General features: G+C 33.5%; 2 protein-coding genes across 4 annotated transcripts; one reads left to right on the top strand and one right to left on the bottom strand.

Annotated features, from left to right (window-relative positions):
* The first annotated feature begins 578 nt into the window (after positions 1–578).
* Positions 579–14,128, top strand: IAR1 (ZIP metal ion transporter family). 3 transcript variants are annotated; one of them, XM_068613444.1, is made up of 11 exons: positions 579–1,254; positions 2,217–2,300; positions 2,416–2,465; positions 5,668–5,719; positions 7,498–7,611; positions 9,645–9,895; positions 10,207–10,341; positions 10,426–10,533; positions 12,830–12,931; positions 13,417–13,461; positions 13,543–14,128. In XM_068613444.1, the coding sequence occupies exons 1-11, from the start codon at positions 909–911 to the stop codon at positions 13,696–13,698; spliced, it is 1,443 nt and encodes a 480-aa protein (XP_068469545.1). In that variant the 5' UTR covers positions 579–908; the 3' UTR covers positions 13,699–14,128. The 3 variants fall into 3 exon arrangements, 2 of the variants coding, with proteins under 2 accessions (XP_068469545.1, XP_090154800.1); XM_090298674.1 differs by having other exon boundaries at positions 597–1,254; positions 2,416–2,509; XR_016518668.1 differs by having other exon boundaries at positions 620–1,254; positions 10,439–10,533.
* Positions 14,129–14,477: 349 nt separating this feature from the next.
* Positions 14,478–16,655, bottom strand: LOC137811641 (uncharacterized). Its single transcript, XM_068613445.2, has 3 exons — positions 16,471–16,655; positions 16,108–16,302; positions 14,478–14,927 (listed from the first exon to the last, which is right to left on the bottom strand). Exons 1-3 carry the CDS (start codon positions 16,495–16,497, stop codon positions 14,670–14,672), a joined length of 480 nt encoding a protein of 159 aa, XP_068469546.1. The 5' UTR covers positions 16,498–16,655; the 3' UTR covers positions 14,478–14,669.
* Between the last annotated feature and the right edge of the window lie 4,630 nt (positions 16,656–21,285).

Genomic DNA, 21,285 nt, shown 5'->3' with positions numbered 1-21,285 from the left:
AGTAGTAATACATTGACGAAATTAGAATTAAAATATATAAATAATATTCTCAATGTGAATGACCTATATACTTAATATTTATTAACAAGTCTAAATGCTTATATAAAATTTATATTGATATATAACTTAGCCTAATTGCCACCATACCTCATGAACCAACAACAATAATACCATTAGCCTAATTGCCACCAATACAATGCAAAAATATCACTATTAAAGTTTGGCAAACACTTCTTCAATAAAACTCCAAATTCATTCTCTCCTCACTGTAGGAAAAAAAAACGTTTTCTCCAAAAGTTACACATTTTCCTCACTGTAGATCCAAAATTACACATTTTCCATGTCAGCTTAAAATGTCACACGTATATCACGTACTCAATTGTTACTTAGATTAAGGAAATTAACAAAAATACCAAATTAAATGATTTAAACAAATTTAAAATCACATTCAACAAACTAAAAATCGAGGGAAAAATTGATTTATATTGATCCCAAAATTGATATTAAACATTTTTAAAAAACATTACCGACTTACCTATTTGACCCATTAAAGTATAAAGTGTCGTATAAAAGTACCATTTAAAACTTGTAGAATGAAAGTAAAAAAAATAATAAAGCTAAGGGCAGGGTAGTCTACAGGGATGCTCCTGCAGCCTCAACCTGAAGAAGGGAAGGAAACCTGAAATTAATGCCTACAAATTTGAAAAAGAAAAAGAAAAAGAAAAAAGAAAATGTTAGATTGGTAGCACACACTCTAAATATGGATGTCGTAACGTTCGGAATCATAGTGGGCATTATAATCCTCTTCTTAGTCATTGTTTGCTTCATCACAATCGAAGGCACTTGCAAGTCACGCTCCTAATTCAACTTTCTGCTACCTTTCTCTTCTTCAATTCTTTCCAATTCCCATGGCATTCGGTACAAAGAGTGTGGATTATTTGTCATTCCTTCTCCTCTGTTTGGCTCTTCTCTTATGTTTGGATCTGGGAATAGCTCACCAGTCTCACTCCCATTCCCATTCCCATTCTGATTTCTGTGGATCCGATGCCCATCATCACTGTGAAGATCACCACCATCATCACCATGACCATGACCATGACCATGGCCAAGCCCACGCGCATGGCCATAAGAACAAGATTGATGGTAAGTATAAGCTTCCCGAAGAGTTGGCGGAGGAGGAGGATATGAAACTATACGGCTTCGGTTTACCGCATCATCATCACCCTCACGATACTACAGAACTATCGGGTTTCGGTATGTTTGCAGATTTTCCCTCACGTCTTTCTCACCCTTCCTTTTTTTTGTGTGTTTTCTGAAGCTCTTTGTGACGATTTGAAAATTCGTAATTTCAATTGCAACTCGTGTAAAGTAGTTCAGTGTGGTGTTTTGATTGCCAGATTAAGGGAATTAGATCTATAAAAGCTTCGTGGGGAGATGTTGTCCTAGCTGATGTAGGTTTTACGTGCAGAGTGTGGAGAGGGTTTATAGACTGATGGAGAATTTTGTTATCATTGTAGAGTTGAAATGATGAAGCCTGTGTTTAGTGCAACTTATAATGATTTTTTTACTTAAAATGGGGCGATTGGGATTCCGCAAATGTTCGGCAGATACTTACATAACATGTATAAAAGTCACCAAGTTAATTTCCTTGCCGTAGCTATTTCCCTATGAAACTTTGAATTTTATTTTTCTGTTAATTTATGTTGTATAGTACGGTTATTGGGTGATAAATGACTACTAGCTTACCTCCAATTAGTGGAAAACTGTTTGTTTAAGTCAGTCCTGTTATAGCAGATCATACTCATGGTTTCCCTTGTCCGAAAGAAGTACAATTGGACCAATTCAACTTTTTCAATACATATTGGAGTTGAATGCTCCTCTCCTCCATTAGGCTTGTGCATATTTCTGTCTATTAAAAGCAGCCTCCTTTTACTAGACTTTTCATCTCAGTAACAGGAAAAAGAAAAGTCCCATTCATTATGTTATTCGGAAACTCTTATTTTTTTGTATGGAGATTAAGATTATCTTGTAAATGTCTCTTCCTCTTCAGGAATTTCTAATAGAATGCATGTTCCCTTTTAACAGTTTTATTTTTGGATAAAAACATATAAAAAATAATAGCATGAGATGCAGGCTGTTTATGCTATTTCTAAAAGGTTGAATCTTCTGATTGTTTCCAATTTGATGTTTATATAGTTCATTTATTTTTGTTGCAGGCCTTTGGTTGAATGCATTGGGCTGTTCATTTCTGGTGAGCATGGCTTCTCTTACTTGCCTCATTGTCCTGCCTGTAATTTTTGGTAAGTAGTTTTTTTTGTTTTGCATTTTGTACAGTAGAAATTATTTATTTCTCGATATGAAAGGCTTATCTACAGTATACAAAACTGAATTCTCTGGATCATTCACCTATTTCAGTACAAGGGAAACCATCCAAGGCTGTTGTTGATTCATTGGCTTTATTTGGGGTCAGGTTTCTTCTACCAACTTTCTTTGGTCTCACTATCTTGAGGTTTCTTTTATTACTTTTCTTTCACTATGTTTATCAATTTTCATTTTCAGTTGAGTGTCTACTGTCTAGTTTGTGAATTGATTGAAACTGGACTGGATCTAAGAAAGAACAAGTTGTATACGATGCATATTTATTGCTTTTGATAAACATAACCCTATGTGTTCAGTATACACAAGGCATTTATCCTCATCTTCTTTTCTTTTATTTTAATATGGTATCATAGTCATTTAAAATCTATCTTAGCGAGAGTTTGTCGGGCTTATCAGGTCATCTACTATCGGTCTGTTATCAGACCACCCATAATATATAGTCACATATATGAGTTGGAGGGTCTCCGCGTGAGGGGGTGTGTTGGAGATCCCACATCTTCTAGAAATAAAGACATTTCATAGTATATAAGTGAGTGTAAACCTCACCTTATAAACTGATTTTATAAGTTTGAGTCAAACTTAAAATTCACTTATTAATATGATATCAAGACTGAGTTTGTTATTTCAAATGATCAATTAGCAGATATTTTTACTAAACCCTTACGAGAGCATAGGATTGATTACATTTGTAACAAGCTGAGTGCATATGAGCTTGAGGGAGAGTGTTAGATATTATGAGATATTGTAGATATTATTAAATATTATAGATATTGTTAGATATTTCTATCATGTAATGGGCTTAACCCATATTTTCAGTATGTTTCTTTTTCTATATAAACATAATCCCATGTATTCAATATACACAAGGGATTTATCCTATTTTCTTTTATTTTATTTTAATACTATGAAAAGAAATACAGATGGCTACTAACCAAACAAGAGACCTTAATCTTTCCAAGTCTCTCTACATAGTTCTTTCTTGACTTTATTCTTTCTCGCCCTCCTCTCCCCTTTTATTGTGTCATTTCCTTCTTACAGAATTCTCCCCTTGGGTACCCTATGCTGCCTGCCTCATGTGCAGGTGGTTATTCCCTTTGCCACCAGTTGCATTACTTATGTCAGCTTCTAATCCTCTGCTTTGTCTTCCTTTCTTCCTGTGGTATGCCTGTTATAGATAGTTTGTTGAAGAAATTTATTTGTTTTACTTTGTGGAAGATACGATACTTAGAGATCATTAAACAGCACCACCTAAGGCCCTGTTTTGGGAGATCAATGGAATAAACTCTTTGATGCTTAATTCATAACTTCTTAATATTGTCTCCTCTTTCTTAGCAGAATTTGTAAAAAAAGAAGAGCCTTGGTACTTGAGATTTCAAACATGTTGGATTTTAAACTGAAGTTTGATTTTCTCTTTTAAATTGCTGGTGACTGATGGTGATTTCAGTGATGGCTCCTGCACCATCAAATTTCTTACTTTCCTTTTTTATTTTTTATTTTTCTTTTCATTAATGGGAGCAATTTGGGGGTAAAATTTGGTACTACTGTAATTCTTGTCATACATATTGTTAAAATTTGAAGAAATGATAAAATATTCTGCAAATATAAATTTGATAGGATATTCTTTATTTTTTTGGGTAAAAAAAATAAAGAATATCCTATGAAATTTATATTTGCAGAATATTTTATCAATCACTTCAAATATAATTCTTAGATTTAATTGAGGACAAAACAAGCATACAATTACTATGTGCTTAACATTTGTCATTTCCTGGGCTGGGGGTTGCATTATTTGGCATTGTGCAAATATTGTATGCCGTTATTTTATGATTTCATATGCAGAAGAGTGCCATTATTTTGATAGATCAGATTTTTCAGCTCTACTTGAAGAATATATTGATGTTCTTACTTCCTACATGGGGAATCTGCTTTTGGCTATTTAGAGGTGTTTCATTGAACATACAAAAGGCTGACAAGCTTTAGTTTTATTATAGGAAGATAACTAGTTAGCTTGATCTGTGCTACTTTTCCTCTTTTTTTTTTTTCTAATTGTTGCTTGTTTCTTATTTTATCTATTAAAAGTAGTCCCTAAAAGTTATGTCATCATTCTAGAAAGCTCCTTTAAGCTGTGCCCAATGAAAACTATTTTCCTGCATTCTACATTGACACAATTCATTATGCTGTTATTTCTGTGATTGATTTGACTGGAGCCTGAAACTTTGAATCCTAGTTACTTCACCACATGAAACAAGGACAATGATTGGGTTATTGGTGGCAAACCAAAAATTGAAGTTGCAAAAGGAAACAGAGAACATAGGAAAAATGGTAATACTGTATTGTTGGATCAAAAGGCAGAAGGGAAAATACAGGAAACATGGTTCCTGTTCGTAGAGCAAAGCTTCTTCAAAGAGTTATTGCTCTCTATCCATAACCAACTCTAAATAAAGAACAAGATGCCTCTCTCGCCTCACACTCCCTAATATAACCTTTCCAACTAATTGGCCCCACATACAATGTGTGTATCACTCTCCCTAAGCCAGTTCATCATTCCCTTGCACTCCTATTCCTCCTTTCATACATTCTCCAAATCTATTTGCAATTTGAGGAAAAATACTAGTCTTTGGGCCTAAAGGTTTATTTGGGCTGCTAACAATTACAAACTATTTGCTTTTTTCTTCTTTTTCACAATGATGACAATTATAACCTGTTTTCCAAAGCAAATACAAGATTCTAATTATTATCTCCACATTAAGTGCCTCCAACCCAAGTTTGTTCTATAACAAACAAATCTGATATACCTGAAGTATTTACCATGTCATTTACACTCCCATTTCACTTAGTTCATGCATTCTTATATACGTGTCTACAATGTTAAAGGACATCTTAGTGTGTGTTTTCTGTGTTTACTGCACATCTTTTCTCTAGTGTTGTTGTTGGCATTTCTTCTATAGTAATCTTCTTTCTAGATGCATGATACGTGGTTGCTTTGATGTAGTTTTGTGTATATTTAAAAATTTATCTTATTTCTTGCGGTGGCACATCTCATGTCTTTTGTGTTTAAATTCTTGAAAAATCTGTATGTGCCATTTTTTCTTTCTTTCTTGTCATCTTTGGTATTATTCTTCCTTATTTCGTTGTCATGACATTTTATACTTTTATATGGTTTGGAAATTGTGAGGGTCAGCACAATGCTAACTAGGAAAAGTTACTAAATTACCTTTTTCAATAACTTCTTAAATATCTACTTTTGTTTCTGCTTCATTTCATTCTCATTGACCATGTCTTATGCAGGCAGGAGCTATGTTGGGGGATGCATTTCTTCACCAATTACCGCATGCTTTTGGTATGAAACGCATCAGAACCTATCTTCTATATTAGTTTTTCTTTGTTAATTTATTTTTTGTTGTAAATTGGGGATTATTAGGTTAAAAATATCCTAATATCTCTATAGTAATTAGGAAAACCTTTGAATCTTCACATTCATTTCATTAGATTTTATTTCCTTTTTCAATAGAATGTGATTATTACAAATAGAGTTGAGAATCTAATTAGCTTTATTCAAGTTGGTATCAAAGCTCCTAATCTTGGGAGTTTGTTCCTTAGCCATAGTTGCCGCCTTGTCTGCCACTGTCCTTGAAGACTGTGGTGTAACAGAAAGGTGTGTCCCACACCAATGATCATAACGCTGAACCCTAACAAAAATGCCATGTGCCACCACCAATGTTAGCATGTGTAGCCCATGCATCTTGTTCCGGTTACACTAACACATTGCCTTTGCCACCACAGATAGGATTGTATTGAACCCTGAGTCCATCCCAAGGGGTGGTAATATCTTATTTGGCTTTGATTTGAGTAGATGAGTTCCTTGTTCTCTTGACAAACAATTCTTCTTTTACATTTGTAGTTTGTGTTTTTTCCTCAATGGAGGCAAAATTTACTCCCATGGTACTATTGATCTTCCTAATGTGGTGGGTCCCTACCAATTTGATAGCCAAAATTATTTGCAATGGAGCTAGTACATTTTAGAGGATTCCAAAAGGACGGTAAGGATCAAACCACATCAATAGTGGAGGATTGGGGTGAAATGACCCTAATTTTGAGATTTGGGATAATGAAGATTCTAATCATGACCCTGGTTCTCGACATAAGTTGAAATGATATGTTTTCTTAGAAAATTCTATAGATCTCTGAGATGATTACTTTATGGTTAGAATTCTTTATATATAGAGGCCGATGTACTGTTTCAAATCAACCAATTAAGTAAGATCTACCCTCATTCAAATAAATACCTATGGTATCAGAGCTCCCAAGAGACTCTGCTTTCACATTTCTTCTCTACTGTCTTAACTATGGTTATGTTTTTTTTATGGTTGCCTGAGGTTCAATCATTTCCTTTGATTACTGGGGTTGCCTGAAGTGCACCTAACTTGTGATTCTATCACTGTTGTTTTTGCTGTTGTTGGAGCCTGAAGTGCACCAAGAGACAGCTTTTTTTTTTAAGTTTTGTTTGGGTTTGGGTTGTATGATCAAAAGCTTGGGGTGTTAACTAGGGTTCTCTGGTCTTGAGAGCTATACCTTGTAGGATGTGATGGCATTCAAATTCATAAGTTTTGTACCCCTCTTTGTCTTGTGGATGTGTTTGATACTCATTAAGGTACAATACAAGGAGAATAACACAGAACAAATACCGAAGTTATGAGACAACTTTTTGCACATTGCATTATTTGGTGTGTTTGCGAATGTAACATAATTTATTTAATGGGTGAAAATTACTTGATAAATATTAGCTGTGTTTGTTTCAAGTAAGATAATTTCTCCATTTTAAATGTTTTGGAAGAAAAGGGATTAAGGATAAGGTACTGGATGTTGTTTACTTTAGTCCATTATTTATTGTGCACTTTACTTTTAGAAGCAAGTTTCTATGTTATGCTTTACATATAGATGCCTAGGCTTGCAGTGTTGTGGGTTGAGTTGATTCCTTTCAATTATCTTGTTTTTTCTTCCTATTTTATTAAGGATATCTCTATCCTTTACCTAATTCTCCTGTCTCTTTTCTCTTTCTAATTTTTTTTGGGCAAAAATTATTATTCTTTGACATGATATGATTATCTTTTATTGTAGGTGGAGAACACTCCCATTCTCATGATAGCCATGAAGATCATGACCATCATGCTAGTTCTGGACATGGTCATTCACATTCTTTGGCCGATCTCTCTATAGGGATATCCATCCTTGGTTAGTAGTGATATGCTTGATGTTCTTACCGATCATGTTGATTATTATTCACTTTAAATTATTGGTGTCCTATTTTTGACAAATTAGTTGAACCAAGCAATGTAGTCAAAATTGAGATCTTAAGATCGGAAAGGGAAGTATGGATTGTAAATTAGGTGATTGTAACATTTACAGTAAGATCCTACAAAATTTATGAAATTCATATATGCACTCACTAATTATATCTCACTTGAAACTCATAATTGAACTTCAATTCAATATGACAAACAAAAAACTATATAATAAACTTATAAACAATTTGTCAATAGGTGTAAATGCCCCATCCTAGTTACGTAAAAGTAACTCCTTCCTAGTTACAAAAGGAAAACCAATAGCTCCATTGAAAGGTATAACATTGAAAAACCTAGCAATAGCACTGAATTCTTATTATGTTTTTTGATTAAGCGGCTGAATTTTCACATGAGAAGATTGAAAACCACTAGAAGGTAAACCATTCATAATCTCATGGTGGGAAATAATGATGCATATAATAGGAATTAAAAGCATCATTGGCGGGAGTTAATTGTTAGTGGACATTAAAAAACTATTTAGTGGAAATTAATTGATTTTTAGTGGGCTTTATTGCTACATAATTTAGCCTATAAAAAGATGTACTTGTAATGCAATGGGATATATACATGAATTTTGAAAGAAAATTAAGTTTTCTCATTGTGAGAACATTATGGAGTTCCGAGTTATAGGAACCCAAATCTTGATCTTATCACGATAACCTATGGTGATCAACTCCATGACTTATCACTCACCTTCTCATATTTCTTAAGTGTGGTATCAATATCCTTCTCCAAACTAAATATCAGAATGGGTTTCCTTCTATTTTCTCATCAAATACTTCCACCGGATTCTCCATCATGATTGGGGATCCAGCACGTCGGACTAAATGTTACGAACCAAAAGGTGAATAGAGAGGAAATAAGGATTTTCATTGAATAGGATGAAAAGAACAATAAATAGTAGAACGCTCTCTCTTGTAAGGGTTTTCCCATTACAAAGGATATCTCTTTTCACAAAGAGCTAATAATGCTCTACCTTCCATTGCTACTATTGCCGCTTGTAACTTTTCTAAAACATATCCTTTAATTTGAAATACCTCTCCACTAGGTTAATCCAACCATACATGTCATCTCCTGAAACAACAAAGTTTATAATTTCCTCCATCGATCTTTATTCAACCCATACATCAATTTTGTTCTTGTTTCGTCCTTCCCTTCTACTATGTAGAAGTTATTTCATTGAGAACTGCTAGAATTCTCATCTTGGTTGTACTACAATTGAGGTTCTCTAGTAGTTCATCAAGCCTTCTCATAGCATCTTATTTATCATCCTCAACTCAAATTTCTTCATTGGATTCTTGAAATCCCTATCTGAACTTTCCATTCTTATGTACACCATGAATGGCTGCCCAGATTCGAGGGCTTTGATGCCAATGTAAGAAATGAGTTGAATATAAAAGAAAGTATATAATGAAGAACGAACCTTATTATATTCACTCAGTTGGGAACAAAATATACCTACTGCAGTAAAAGATTCAAGAATGTTTAATTTGGGAGCCTAATGTCTCCCTTACAACCAAAGAATACCTCCCTCTCCAAACTTTCATTTCTCCTCCTTCCTATTATTATATATAACTGACATTACTAATTACTGGACTTTGGGCCTTTTGGGCCTGAATCCCTTCCCTTCATATCTCTTCTTACATAAACTCTACTAACGGGGGGTCTGTTGCTAACAGAAACCATCAAAACAAACAACTTTCATAGCTGTGAGGAAAAAGGGTGATGGGGAATTCAAGGTTGAATTTATTTTCTGTTAAAGCCATGCGTGTAGCTGTGATTGATCACTTTCTTTACATGACTTCATATTTTTCTTTCATCCATATATTTCTCTCTAGTCATTTTTAGTGTTAAAAAATTAGGCTTATGCAGATGGATTCTTTAAGAACCACTGTTTCTTACAATGTTTTATGGTTCTTTCAGCTGGAATTGTACTCTTTCTTCTTGTGGAGAAGGTAGTGAGGTATGTCGAAGAAAACTCGGGAGAAGCTAATTCATGGACACATGGACATCATCACCATAACCACAGTAGCAAGAAAAAATTGAAAGACGATGACATTTCTAATAATGCAAAGGAAGACAGATTGCTAGATGAGAGAAAAGAAGATGATGAAGTGTCATGTGACTCTTCGAAGGAAGATAATCCTTCTAAATCTGAAACCGTACTCAGAAAGGTAAGACCGGCAATGAAATGTCACTTCAGCTGACTGAAGTTGAGATGCACCATTGGTTTGGTTTGAACCATTTTGATGTCACACATGCTATTACTTTTATTTGCATGCATTGTTGTTTTACCCTTCAGATGTTTGACCAGTTGTGCTGGCAAATTTGATCAGTAGAAAGAATATGATAATAAATATGCAAAACCTGAAGAGCTGTAATAGTTTGTTTACACTTGTATAATGCTGTATTACACATTTAGTTTAAATGGAATATTGGAGGGAATGGGGAAATTTATCTGACATTTGATATACTTGTATCACAGAGAATCGGAAGCAATGTGACCAAAAGTACTGTTGATAGCTCCTCAGATAATATAAAATCTTCAAATGTTAAGGAACCAGTTAGATTACCAACAAGCCTTGTGTTTGGTTATCTCAATCTTTTCTCAGATGGAGTGGTAAGCTATATTTTGGCCTTTTATTGGCTGTAAAATGAAGAAAAGCTTTCAAGTGTATTTATGCAGAATATGTTAATATTGCAGCATAATTTTACAGATGGAATGGCTTTAGGAAGTGCATTCTTGCTTTATGGATCTGTTGGTGGCTGGTCTAGAACTCTGTTTTTGCTGGCACATGAGCTTCCTCAAGAGGTTCAAAATCATCTTTGCTCTGTCGCATGTTCAGTATTATGCTATCTACAGAACATTTTCATCTCATTTTAGGCATAACTTAAAAGTGTAACGTGCAGTTTCCTGAAGGCCTGAAAAGTTTGTTTGTTTAATTCCACAAAGTGCAGCAATTGTATGTCTTTGTTAATGGAGTTTATTTTTCTTATTGACTAATTTTTTCAAAAGTTCATAAAAATAAAAGTGATTAATTCTTTTATTACTTGATTTTAATAAGAAAAAATTAGCACAGATATGCTAAAACATGCAAGATTATGGTGTCAGAATAGCCAAAACACATGATTCATATGATTACACTGAATTAAATTAAATTTTCTTTATAATCTTTTACTGTTGTTTATTTCTTACAAGGCATGAAAAATGTTCTACAGATTTCATCTGGGGATATACGCATATATGTGTGCATAATATACATGGCTGATTTATATTCAGATTTGAAATAGCTGTTCTATTTTCTTACCTATAATCCTTATCACTACTCATCTAGTTACTTTTATGAAATACATGTCTATGTCATTTGACCGGATGTGTATTATCATGCACATTCAATCCTATTAATTTGAGTCCATGTTATGATTCTGTTTCTTATATGATTCTTTTAAACTGGTGTTTACTTGAATCTCGTACATTTTTAAGCAATGTTGACATTCTAGTTTCTCGGGAGTCTTGACAGTCTTTGAGCCTATGAACAAGTCCAAGAGCTAACTTGGTGCATGTATAAAATGTGTGGAATTTTCATAGTAATTGGAAAAAAAATTGGCGACACCTGGTGCATTAATCATAGTTGTTTTACAATTCTCTTTTAAGAGTGAGTTCCACATTGTTGTCAAATAATTATGATTCTCTACCTTTTCTATTTTATCCCTTTAAAGCAGTTACAAGTCTTGAAATGACTCCAAAATCTTTATTAGCTCTTCACTCGTGATCTTATGTTGACTCAATTTTATTCACTCTGTTAAAATCAGCTTCTTGTTTTCTCTACTTATTGTATCCCCTACGATCCATTTTGTAGAGGGCTAAAGAAGAAGATTCTTTGTATGATTTCAATTTAATGTGTTATCTAGAGCATTGAACACTTGCTGATGCTGTCAGCTTTAAAGAAAATTAAGAGAAAATATGAAGATGGCTTCTTCATGTCAAGGAGGTGCACTAAATATTGCACACCCTTGCTGGGCACATCAAAGGGATATTTTAATGGTGCTCTATATGTGTACAGCTTAACTTTTGGTTACTGAGAAAACAGCATTTGTGATGCATTATTTGTCCTGTGAACTTCGAACTATAGCAATTTTATTTCTCTTGTTTGTGCCACTCAATGCATGCATAATTCGGATGACATCCTTTTTTAAAAGCTTCTAGGGTTCTCTTCAGAAATTAAAAACTAAAAATAGGGGTATTTTATAAAATATATTTCCGCCGAATTTCTGAGTTTTATTTAAGTAGATAAAAAATAGTTGCTTTTTATACTGTGAATGGATAAATATTTTTCTTGCTTTGCCAGTTAACTTCCTCCTCTATGAAGGATAATTTTTTACATGGATCAGCAGGCCTAATGCTTGCTATTGCAAGTCGGATCAATCTGGCATGAGAGCTGCCAGATCTTAAGTGTCCTGCATTAGTGACACGTTTAGGAAATATAAGTTGAGCATACAGTGTTAACATTTCCTAATTGGGGAAACAAAACTGCCTCAAATGATCATATTTCTGCAATTTCGAGTTTCATGTTTTCTTATTGTCATTTTGGAATGCTTTCAGTTTAGTATTTCTCTTTCTATTTTGGTTTTATTTATTATTGTTGGAGATCTCACATCAACTAAAAATTAAGACATTTCATAATATATAAATAAGTGCAAACCTCACCTTTATAAGGTTGAGTTTGACTTAAAGTTTGTTTCTTAATATGATACCAGAGCCAATATAGAGCCTATCCAAGTGAGAGTTTGTTGGGTTTATCACGTCACCCACTATCGGGCTGTTATTGGACCACCCATAAATATATAGTCTCACACACGAGTTGACAGCTTCGGCTTGAGGCAGGTGTTGGGGATCTCACATCGGCTAGAGATTAAGATATTTTATAGTATATAAGTGGGTGCAAACCTCACTTTATAAGTTAGTTTTATAAGGTTTATAAGATTGAGTTAGGTTAAAGTCCGCTTCTTAATAATTCTTCATATCTACATTTAATTGGTCTTATTGGTTTTAGATCTTACTTTTATCCCCCAAAACGTTTTATGCTTTTTGTTTCTTTCATGTACAGATTGGTGATTTTGGCATTCTGATTAGATCTGGTTTCAGTGTACCAAAAGCTTTGTTCTTCAACTTTCTGTCAGCACTGGTAGCACTTGCAGGGACTGCATTGGTGAGTGTTGTCTTCATTCAACATTTCACATGAATGCATTGTTTAGCGGATCCTCAAACAGCTTTTCGCACAATTAACATTGTAAAGTTTTTTTTAATTAAGACACTACAGATCATATATTGTGTACTGAATTGGTGATTGGAACAGCATAGTTAAGTAAATAAGCACATGAGAAACAAAAGGGCAGTCAACTTACATATTTCTGAAATAATTTTTTTTTATTTTCTTAATAAATTAAAATGTCCAAAACATGAAAAGAGAAATTCATTATGCCTTAGATTTCTATACAGTAAGAACATGAGAATTGTCCAACTTTTATGTACTATAATTCTTCTGAAATCGTATTGTTGAGGAATTTGCTGATTGGTCTTGGATAATTGTTAGTATCATATGTACGTACATTTCAATATCCTAGGTTCTCTTCATTGTTTATTATGCACAATGAACATAGAATGAAATAGAATAACTCATTGTTCTTGGTGCAGGCTCTGCTGTGGGGGAAAGATCCTGGACAGTCATCGTTAATTGAGGTAAGGAATGTATCGTAACGTATTTGTAGGTTGATTTCAAATTTCATTGATTTAAGCAATAACTTGTCTCTCTTTTGACAGGGGTTTACAGCAGGTGGATTTATATACATCTCAATTGCGGGAGTACTTGCAGAAATGAATAGCGATGGGAATACAAAATTAAGAAGTACAGTTGTCCAAATAATCTCGCTGACAATGGGCATGGCTGTGGCCCTTGGTATTTCCCTTGTAGAATGAACGAAATGTTGTCACTTCAGGACTTGCTCCTCTTGATTCCTTACGTGCCAATTATTTCACAAAAAATATGCAACCAGTCTACAAATGTTTTCTTTATATTTTGCTTTATGCTAAACGGTGAAGCCAGAAAAAGGCTTGCAAGGAAGGCGAACTGCGAGAAAATGATGCATCAATCAGAAGGTCAGGCTTTAACACCGAATGATTCCTTACTCCCTAACAGAGTGCAAACTTTGTACAGTAAATGCATTTCTTTACCGTCACTAATTCTAACTTATCACAACCCGTTTGTCTTTGTCAAACTGTATTTTGTGACATTTTTCTCTCTTTTGAGCTGTATAGCAGTCAAAATGCTTTCCTCTTTCCGATGCACATAAGACGAAGACACTAATTGTGTCTGATTGATATTTATCATTTTCTATCCTTGTCTTTATATTTTTGGTTTATGTTGCCTTTTTATTTTATTCTCTTTCAATGGAAATAGTGCCTGCGCCTGCACGCCTATATTTGGACAAGGACGGTTGATCTTATATAAAACTCACAGCACATGTTATGATGGGTAGAAGGTATTGTGAAATTTTAAGCAGAACACTTTATTTGCAATTATTCTTTAGAAATATCGGCAATATAACTGTCTTTTTACAATCCTGTTACAAATCATAAAATTGTGTATTTTTCATTCATGATTTAATGAATTTCATTTGCGATTTCATAGTCTTTAATAAATTTTAATTAGAGGATTAGGAGACTGGACTAGGAATTGTATGATTTGCACATTTGCAAACGCTGAAGTATAAAAATATCTGGATTTAGTAGAAAACACGAGGTACATTTTTTTGACGACCCACATAAGATGAATACTTAGGATCTTCCTTCTCCAATGCTTTTCGTTTTGCTCTATTGAATCTGACTCAGCTTATAACCAAAATGCATCCTTAGTTCCATGGATTGTTGTGATGGAATTTATTTCTTTGTTAAGACTCAAACTTGTCCAACTGTTGCAGCACCTGAAAGATGGTGATATTCTGGGATGGTAGGGGAGGGAGAGGTGGCATTCTCATTAATGGAGTCATCACAAGATCTCCGCCTCCGTTTGTGAGGGTGTGATGCCGCTTTCGTACTCCTCGAGCAGGAGGTTCTGCGACCAGGGATGTTGTTCTTTCCCCATTTCCCGTTGTTTCTGCTCTCTTCTTTAAGCTTTCTGCAAACCTCTTTTCATGCATCCTTTCATCCTACAAAGGTCACGTTTATGTCAGTTTCTTCCCTCAACTTCAGAGTGACCTTCAAATATGGAACCACTCCTTTTACACTGCGTTTTCCTGAGGGCCTTTGTAACAATCAGCCAAAACAAACATTAAAAATAAAATATTCTGGTTCTTATCTTCCTTTTTTAACCTTTTCTAGAGAAACCAGTAATTAGATTCATCTCACTATATTTAGTTTTCATCAACTTCAATCATTTATTGTTTGAAGAATAACTCTGAATATTTGTGTATTATCTTCCTGTAAAATTTTACCAAATTAAGAACATATTGAATGTTCTTTTATATTTAAAGTAACTACTAAATGTATTTTTTTTTATTTAATACTGGCTTATATGATATTACAAGAGAGGATATTAAACGAAAATATACAGCCCTTCCCTAACTAGAATCAACCTCAATAAATCTTTTACAATTGTCATGGATATCTAGAAAATAAAATCGAGTGATGTTATATAATATCTTTTGACATTTTACATTCCCCAAATATACTATTAATCTTGGAGAATTAATATAAAAAATGTTTTAGGACAATGGAAATTTATTTAATAAATATCAAATACCTTTGACGAACGTCTAGCTAGATGAGAAATACATTGACTGTATAAAAGATTTTTCTCCTTCTTCCTTTATTTTTTATTTTTTGTTTCAAAGCAAAGACCTGACTAGATATGAGAGATACATTATGAGAAATATCTGCATAGTACTGAGGTTCAATTAAGATATATAATGCTTTTCTTTCAAAGCTTGTAGCTATTGTCTATGCCGTACTAAACCCTAAAAAGACATTCTCCACATCTGTATGCTGTAATTCAGAGCTAGAAAGAGAAGCTCAGAAGGGTGTACCTTTCAAATATTGCAAGCCAATTTTTTTTTTTTTTATGTTTAGTATATCAAATTCTTGTGATAAAGTACGTCTCCAGAAACTTTACATGTCGGTCCCTTTGCGAGCAAGAGACTATTACGAGAACAAAATTATAAGACAAATGCAGAAATAAGGAATCAACATGGGCACTAAACAAACATAAAAACGAAGCTGCATTGTTTTTCCTTACCATGCAAAATCCCTAATTGTCATACTATCATATGATAAGATAAGTAGATAACTAAAGAAATGAACATATATACATGTGTAGGTGTGTATGCTTACATTAATAACGGAAGACTCGGGCATTGGGCATTTCACGGGACGATCTTCATCCGGTGGCTCCATAGGATGTTCAACTGGGAAGAAATCAGTGCTTTTATCAACCCCTTGAAGATGATGCACTTCCATGATGATACAGTTTTGTTGTTGTGTTGCACTAGTTTCATCTATCAAGCAAAAATCGCTCTCCTTTTGGTCCTAATATTTACAAAATTGTTTTTCACAAGCACCACATGCTGAGTGTCACAAGAATATGGAAGAAGAAAGGAAAAAAACAGCAAAGATTCTTCACCATTAACACACCCTCCAATTACCCATTTTCTAAGTGAATAGGTTGAGCGAGAATGAAGGTTTGAGAGCACTTACAAAATGATCCCCGAATGAAAATCCCATCAATATATGAGCTCATGCCAGAAGCTGAGAAAATGTTGGTTTGTCTGTCTGTTGTGTGTTTGTGTCTGTGAGAGCGAGAGAAAGAGGAAAAGATTGCAAAAGAGAAAGACAGCATAAAAAGGAGTAATAGAGCAGGATGAAAGAGAGTGTGTGTGTGTGAGAGAGAGAGAGGTGGCAATGTGGGATCACCTTGAACAGTTGAAGAGGAAGAAAGATTCCCATTGGGATTTTGTACTGCTTTTAAAATTTTAACCTTTTGCTTTCTTTTATTTTTAATTTTCATATGGGTCCTTGTCTCTTGGCGAATCAGAGGCATGCCTTTTCTTTTCTGCTTTGCTGCTTTTTAAGAAGGGTAGCAGCGTAGTTGGGTTGAAAATGTTGGTCTCTCTCTCTCTCTGTTTCTCTCTCTATCCCACACACACTTTCTGCTTTACTTGGATACTGCAAGAAGGAAATAAGCTACACATTTTGTGCTTGCTGCTAAGTTACATTACACCCATCGTAAATACCAAAATCAAAGCTTAGCAAATGAGATGTGGAGAAAGAGAAAGCGAGAGCCGAAAGCAAAAATATCGCGTCATTGCCATGACTCTAGTCTTCACACTTTTGAAGTAGCCGTTCGTTTGTTTCGATGCATGTAACATTCGTAAAGTAGCAGTACGTATCATGGAACAGTTTCAATATCAAACTACAATTTACTTATATAATGATCTAATATTCCTTTGAACATGTATAAAATATCTATTAAGTCAAGAACATTTTGAAAGCTTCAACCATGAAAGAGAAGCTTTCATCAAACATAAAAGAATATATAATAAGGTAAAGTTGAAAAGCAAAATCGAATTAAGGAAGTAATGAGAAAGAACATAGGTCACCTTAACTCTATGATAAGGATAAAATGTAATTTGATGTAGGATTCACCATACATCTCTACCATTAGAAATATTTTTTAATGTAGATGTTTCAACAACCGCTCTATTATCAAACTTTTTATTAAAGAAGATGCATTAATTACTACGAACTCAATTTTTTGGACTAACCTAGGTGTTTCACCAGACACACTATACAACCACAAACATAAGTGTTTCAATAAAGGCATTATCATTGGACGCTCAAATGATATTCTTCTTGAAGATCCATTTGATGGTTTTGATGAATCCACCTCCTTCGTTACAACTTGCATACTGATAAGGATATCACTAAAATCATATATGATGTTTTTCCCTTTAAGACCTCCTGATGGAGGACCATATCGGAAGATACATGTAGGACTCCTTAGAAAGACAATGGCTAGAAGAATAGACGAAGAAGAAAAAATTTGGAAGACTCTTCTTTCATGCAGGATAATATATTAAATCTCTAGTCTTGTAACAATTGTATAAAATAGAACATAGTTTCATTTTCAAAGTCTTGTATTCTAAGTCATTCATAGTATAAAATAAAAATCCTTATCCTAGAAGAAAGAAGACGTGACTAGCTTCTAAAAAAACTTAACTTGGAATGCAAGTTAGGATTTTCTAGAAGCCTTGGGTGGGTTTGCTAACCTAATCCTAACTTGTCACGCAATTTAGGGTTTGAGTAGCTTGCATGGAACACTACCTTAACCTTTCATGACTATAAATAAGACTTTTTTCCTTTGTAATTTCATACTTGATTGAGAATAATGAAACTGCTAAACTCATATTTTACATGCTCTTGTGTCTTAATCTTCTTCTTGCTAGCTTTCCTAGTGAACCAATGAAGTTGACTCAACCTCTTCTTGTTTCTACATGTGATCAACACAACTTCCATACTCTAAGGTGCAATCCATTTTCTTGAAGACTTTCGATGCCTTCCAAAATATACTAAATCTAAGGAATCTATCATTCACATGTCTTCTTATCCTTTTTTATAGCTTAGAGTCTTCCTCTTGTAACTCTTCATTGGAATCTTCTATATATTTGTTTCCTCTTGTCTTGCTTTTTGTATTTATTTCTTTTGTCTACTCTTTTTTATTTTCAACAAGCTCTTTCCTTATCCTTATTTATATCATCATTCCTTTCTGGGAGGAAATTCATCCATGAACTCAAAAGCCCTAAATCACATAAAGAAGTTATAGAAACATTGAAGTTATGACTCACACCGTACTCCTTAAGGAAATGGACTGCATTATTCATTATTTTTTTTAGGACTTGAAAATGATCATCTCCTTTATTTGGAGCTTGGATTTTCTTTGATTTGGAAATCTCTCTTTTCTTAGATGAACCCAAATCCAATCTTCTAGTTGGAAGAAAATCTCTTTTCTTCCTTTATTAGCATTGTTTAAATATTTTTTAACCTTTCTTTCTACTATTTTTTATCTTGACATGTAATTATTTTATAAAATTTGCTCTTGCATTTGAATTAGTAAACATCATGTCTTTCGGAGTAGGAAGGGGAAACAAATTAAGAGCGATTAAAACATTAAGCCCATAAACAAACTCAATAGGTGACTGGGAAGTAGTAGAATGAACTACTCTATTTTATTCAAACTCGATGTGAGGTATATGTGTTTGTCACTCTTTGAGATTTTTAGAAATTATGCATATAAGAAGTTGACCCAGAGTTTTATTAACCATTTCTATTTGACCATCAATTTAGGGGTAACAAGTATTTAAGAGATGGAGGATAATGCCTATCTTGTTCCATAAAATTCTCCAATAATGAGTAAGGAACTTAAAGTCTTGGTTAGATACAATGCTTATAGGAAAACCAGTAGTCTAACCATTTCTTTGAAAAATAAGTTAGCAATAAGACATTCGTAATAAAATTTGTTTCATGGAACAAAATTAGCCAATTTTGAAAATGTGTCCATTACCACAAGGATGGAGTCATGTCCATTCCTTTATTTTGGTAATCCAAGTCCAAAATTCATTGAAATATTTTTTTCAAAGAATGTTAGGAATTAGAAAATATGAGTAGAAACCATGGAGTAAGATAAGTATTATCATTGCCACTTCTAGCTTACAACAAGTACATAAAGTCATTTTTCGTTATTTGAGTACACAATGCCTCTCTAGTTTAAATACATGAAGCCTTTAAGATATTCGTTAAAACTCCTCTTTAGTTTAAGTATGAGTACACAAGGCTTCTTAAGGAAAAGTACATAGTCTCTCCAAACCATACAACAATAAAATTGTTTGATTACAAAGTTCACACTCAAACAAGTGGATGTGAAACTATATACTTCTTAATTCTAAAGATAACTACACAACAATGAAGGATTTACAAGTCGTCTAAAAGATGAACTTTAACTTAAGAACTTGAAGACTTTTTAACATTATTCTCATGCACATGAAACCTAGTTATTTGTATCTTGGAACCTTAGGTTTATTTTATTTTATTGAAAGTGCTTTCTTAAATAGACAACCTCAAGATTTGTTATAGGTTGCGTGCTTCAAAGCATTATGTGTTAAAAAAATTTCTAGAGGGTCGTAACTTTCATACTTTTTATCTTTTAGATGTTTGAATCACTAACAATTAAATTAATCATGCACACATTGATGAATCATACTTTGTGTCAGAATCTTCCTTAGAAGGAATTCTTAGTCAACTCATAGAGGTTAGACAACGTAATGTCATAAAGTTGTGTCTTGTGATCTATGTCTATGCTTATTTACTTGTGAGAGATTGTATGTCGCATTAGGTTGGAATGTTCTTGATCAACTAAAGAAAATGTGGAGAACTAAAAAACCCATGGTAGTAGATATAACAATGGCGAAAGCATAAGGATAATATGGTGAAGTTTGTGGCAATTGAAGAGAAGATTTAGGAAACAATAACTTGTAACCAAATGAAATGGAAAATGGATTAAAGACTAAAAAATGGTTAGAACGTGTCACTTTTGTGAAGAATCCCAAATAATAAGTGTAAGAAGATTTGCTACTTGAAAAGGCTTATCTAGATAAGAACTAAAGCCAACTATAGAACTTTCAAGACTATCAAAGACGATCACTTACAAAAGAGAATTTTCATTCAATCTTCTAAAGTGATTTTACAAGAGAGAGTGATCTTATTTATAGATTGGTGCCACAACCTATAATGTGGAAGAGACATTTTCATGTGTCTTGAAAGTTTAAAATCCTAAGTACATTAAGACTAATTAAGAATAATTAATCCTATAATTAATATTTAGTTAACTCTTAATTAAACAAGATACATGAGTGACTCCTTGAATTAAGGGAAAGGCACATGGATTGTTCCTAAATTTAAGGAGTTAGTTGGATATGCACATATGTTTTTCCTTTAACACTTCCATTCTTCTAAAGCTAGAAAAAATTGTTCTAACAAAACACTTAATGTCTTTTATACCTATGTCTTGTAAGATTTTCATTTGTTGGTAAGATCTTTTATCAAAGCAATATGTTCATGGATTGATTGGTCATCTATTATCTAGTGATTTTTGTATTTGTCACTTTTTCATGACTTGTTTATTCTTCTATAACATGTGTCGATTGCAAGATCTTGAATTTCCTGCTTGATGATTGACCTGTATCTTGTTAACAAGTTGTATTTTATTTATGATTTGATATAATTTACTTTCATCTTATACATGTTTTCCATTGGGTAGTATTAGAGGATACGGATACCAGAGTTACAGAAGGATCCTAATATTAATTGGGAGTCTTTTCTAATTATCAGTTGTTTCTCTTTATAGAGAAGAATAATTAGGTGTCTTTTCTAATTATCAGTTGCTTCTCTTTATAAAGAAGAATAATTGAGTGTCTTTTCTAATTATCAGTTATTTCTCTTTATATAAGAGAATAACCT

Source organism: Phaseolus vulgaris, chromosome 2 (assembly GCF_051622355.1).
Source record: "Phaseolus vulgaris cultivar YP4 chromosome 2, ASM5162235v1, whole genome shotgun sequence".
Taxonomy (NCBI): domain Eukaryota; kingdom Viridiplantae; phylum Streptophyta; class Magnoliopsida; order Fabales; family Fabaceae; genus Phaseolus; species Phaseolus vulgaris.
The sequence above is the reverse complement of the archived record's forward strand: the minus strand, read 5'-3'. Positions and strand labels throughout refer to the sequence as shown.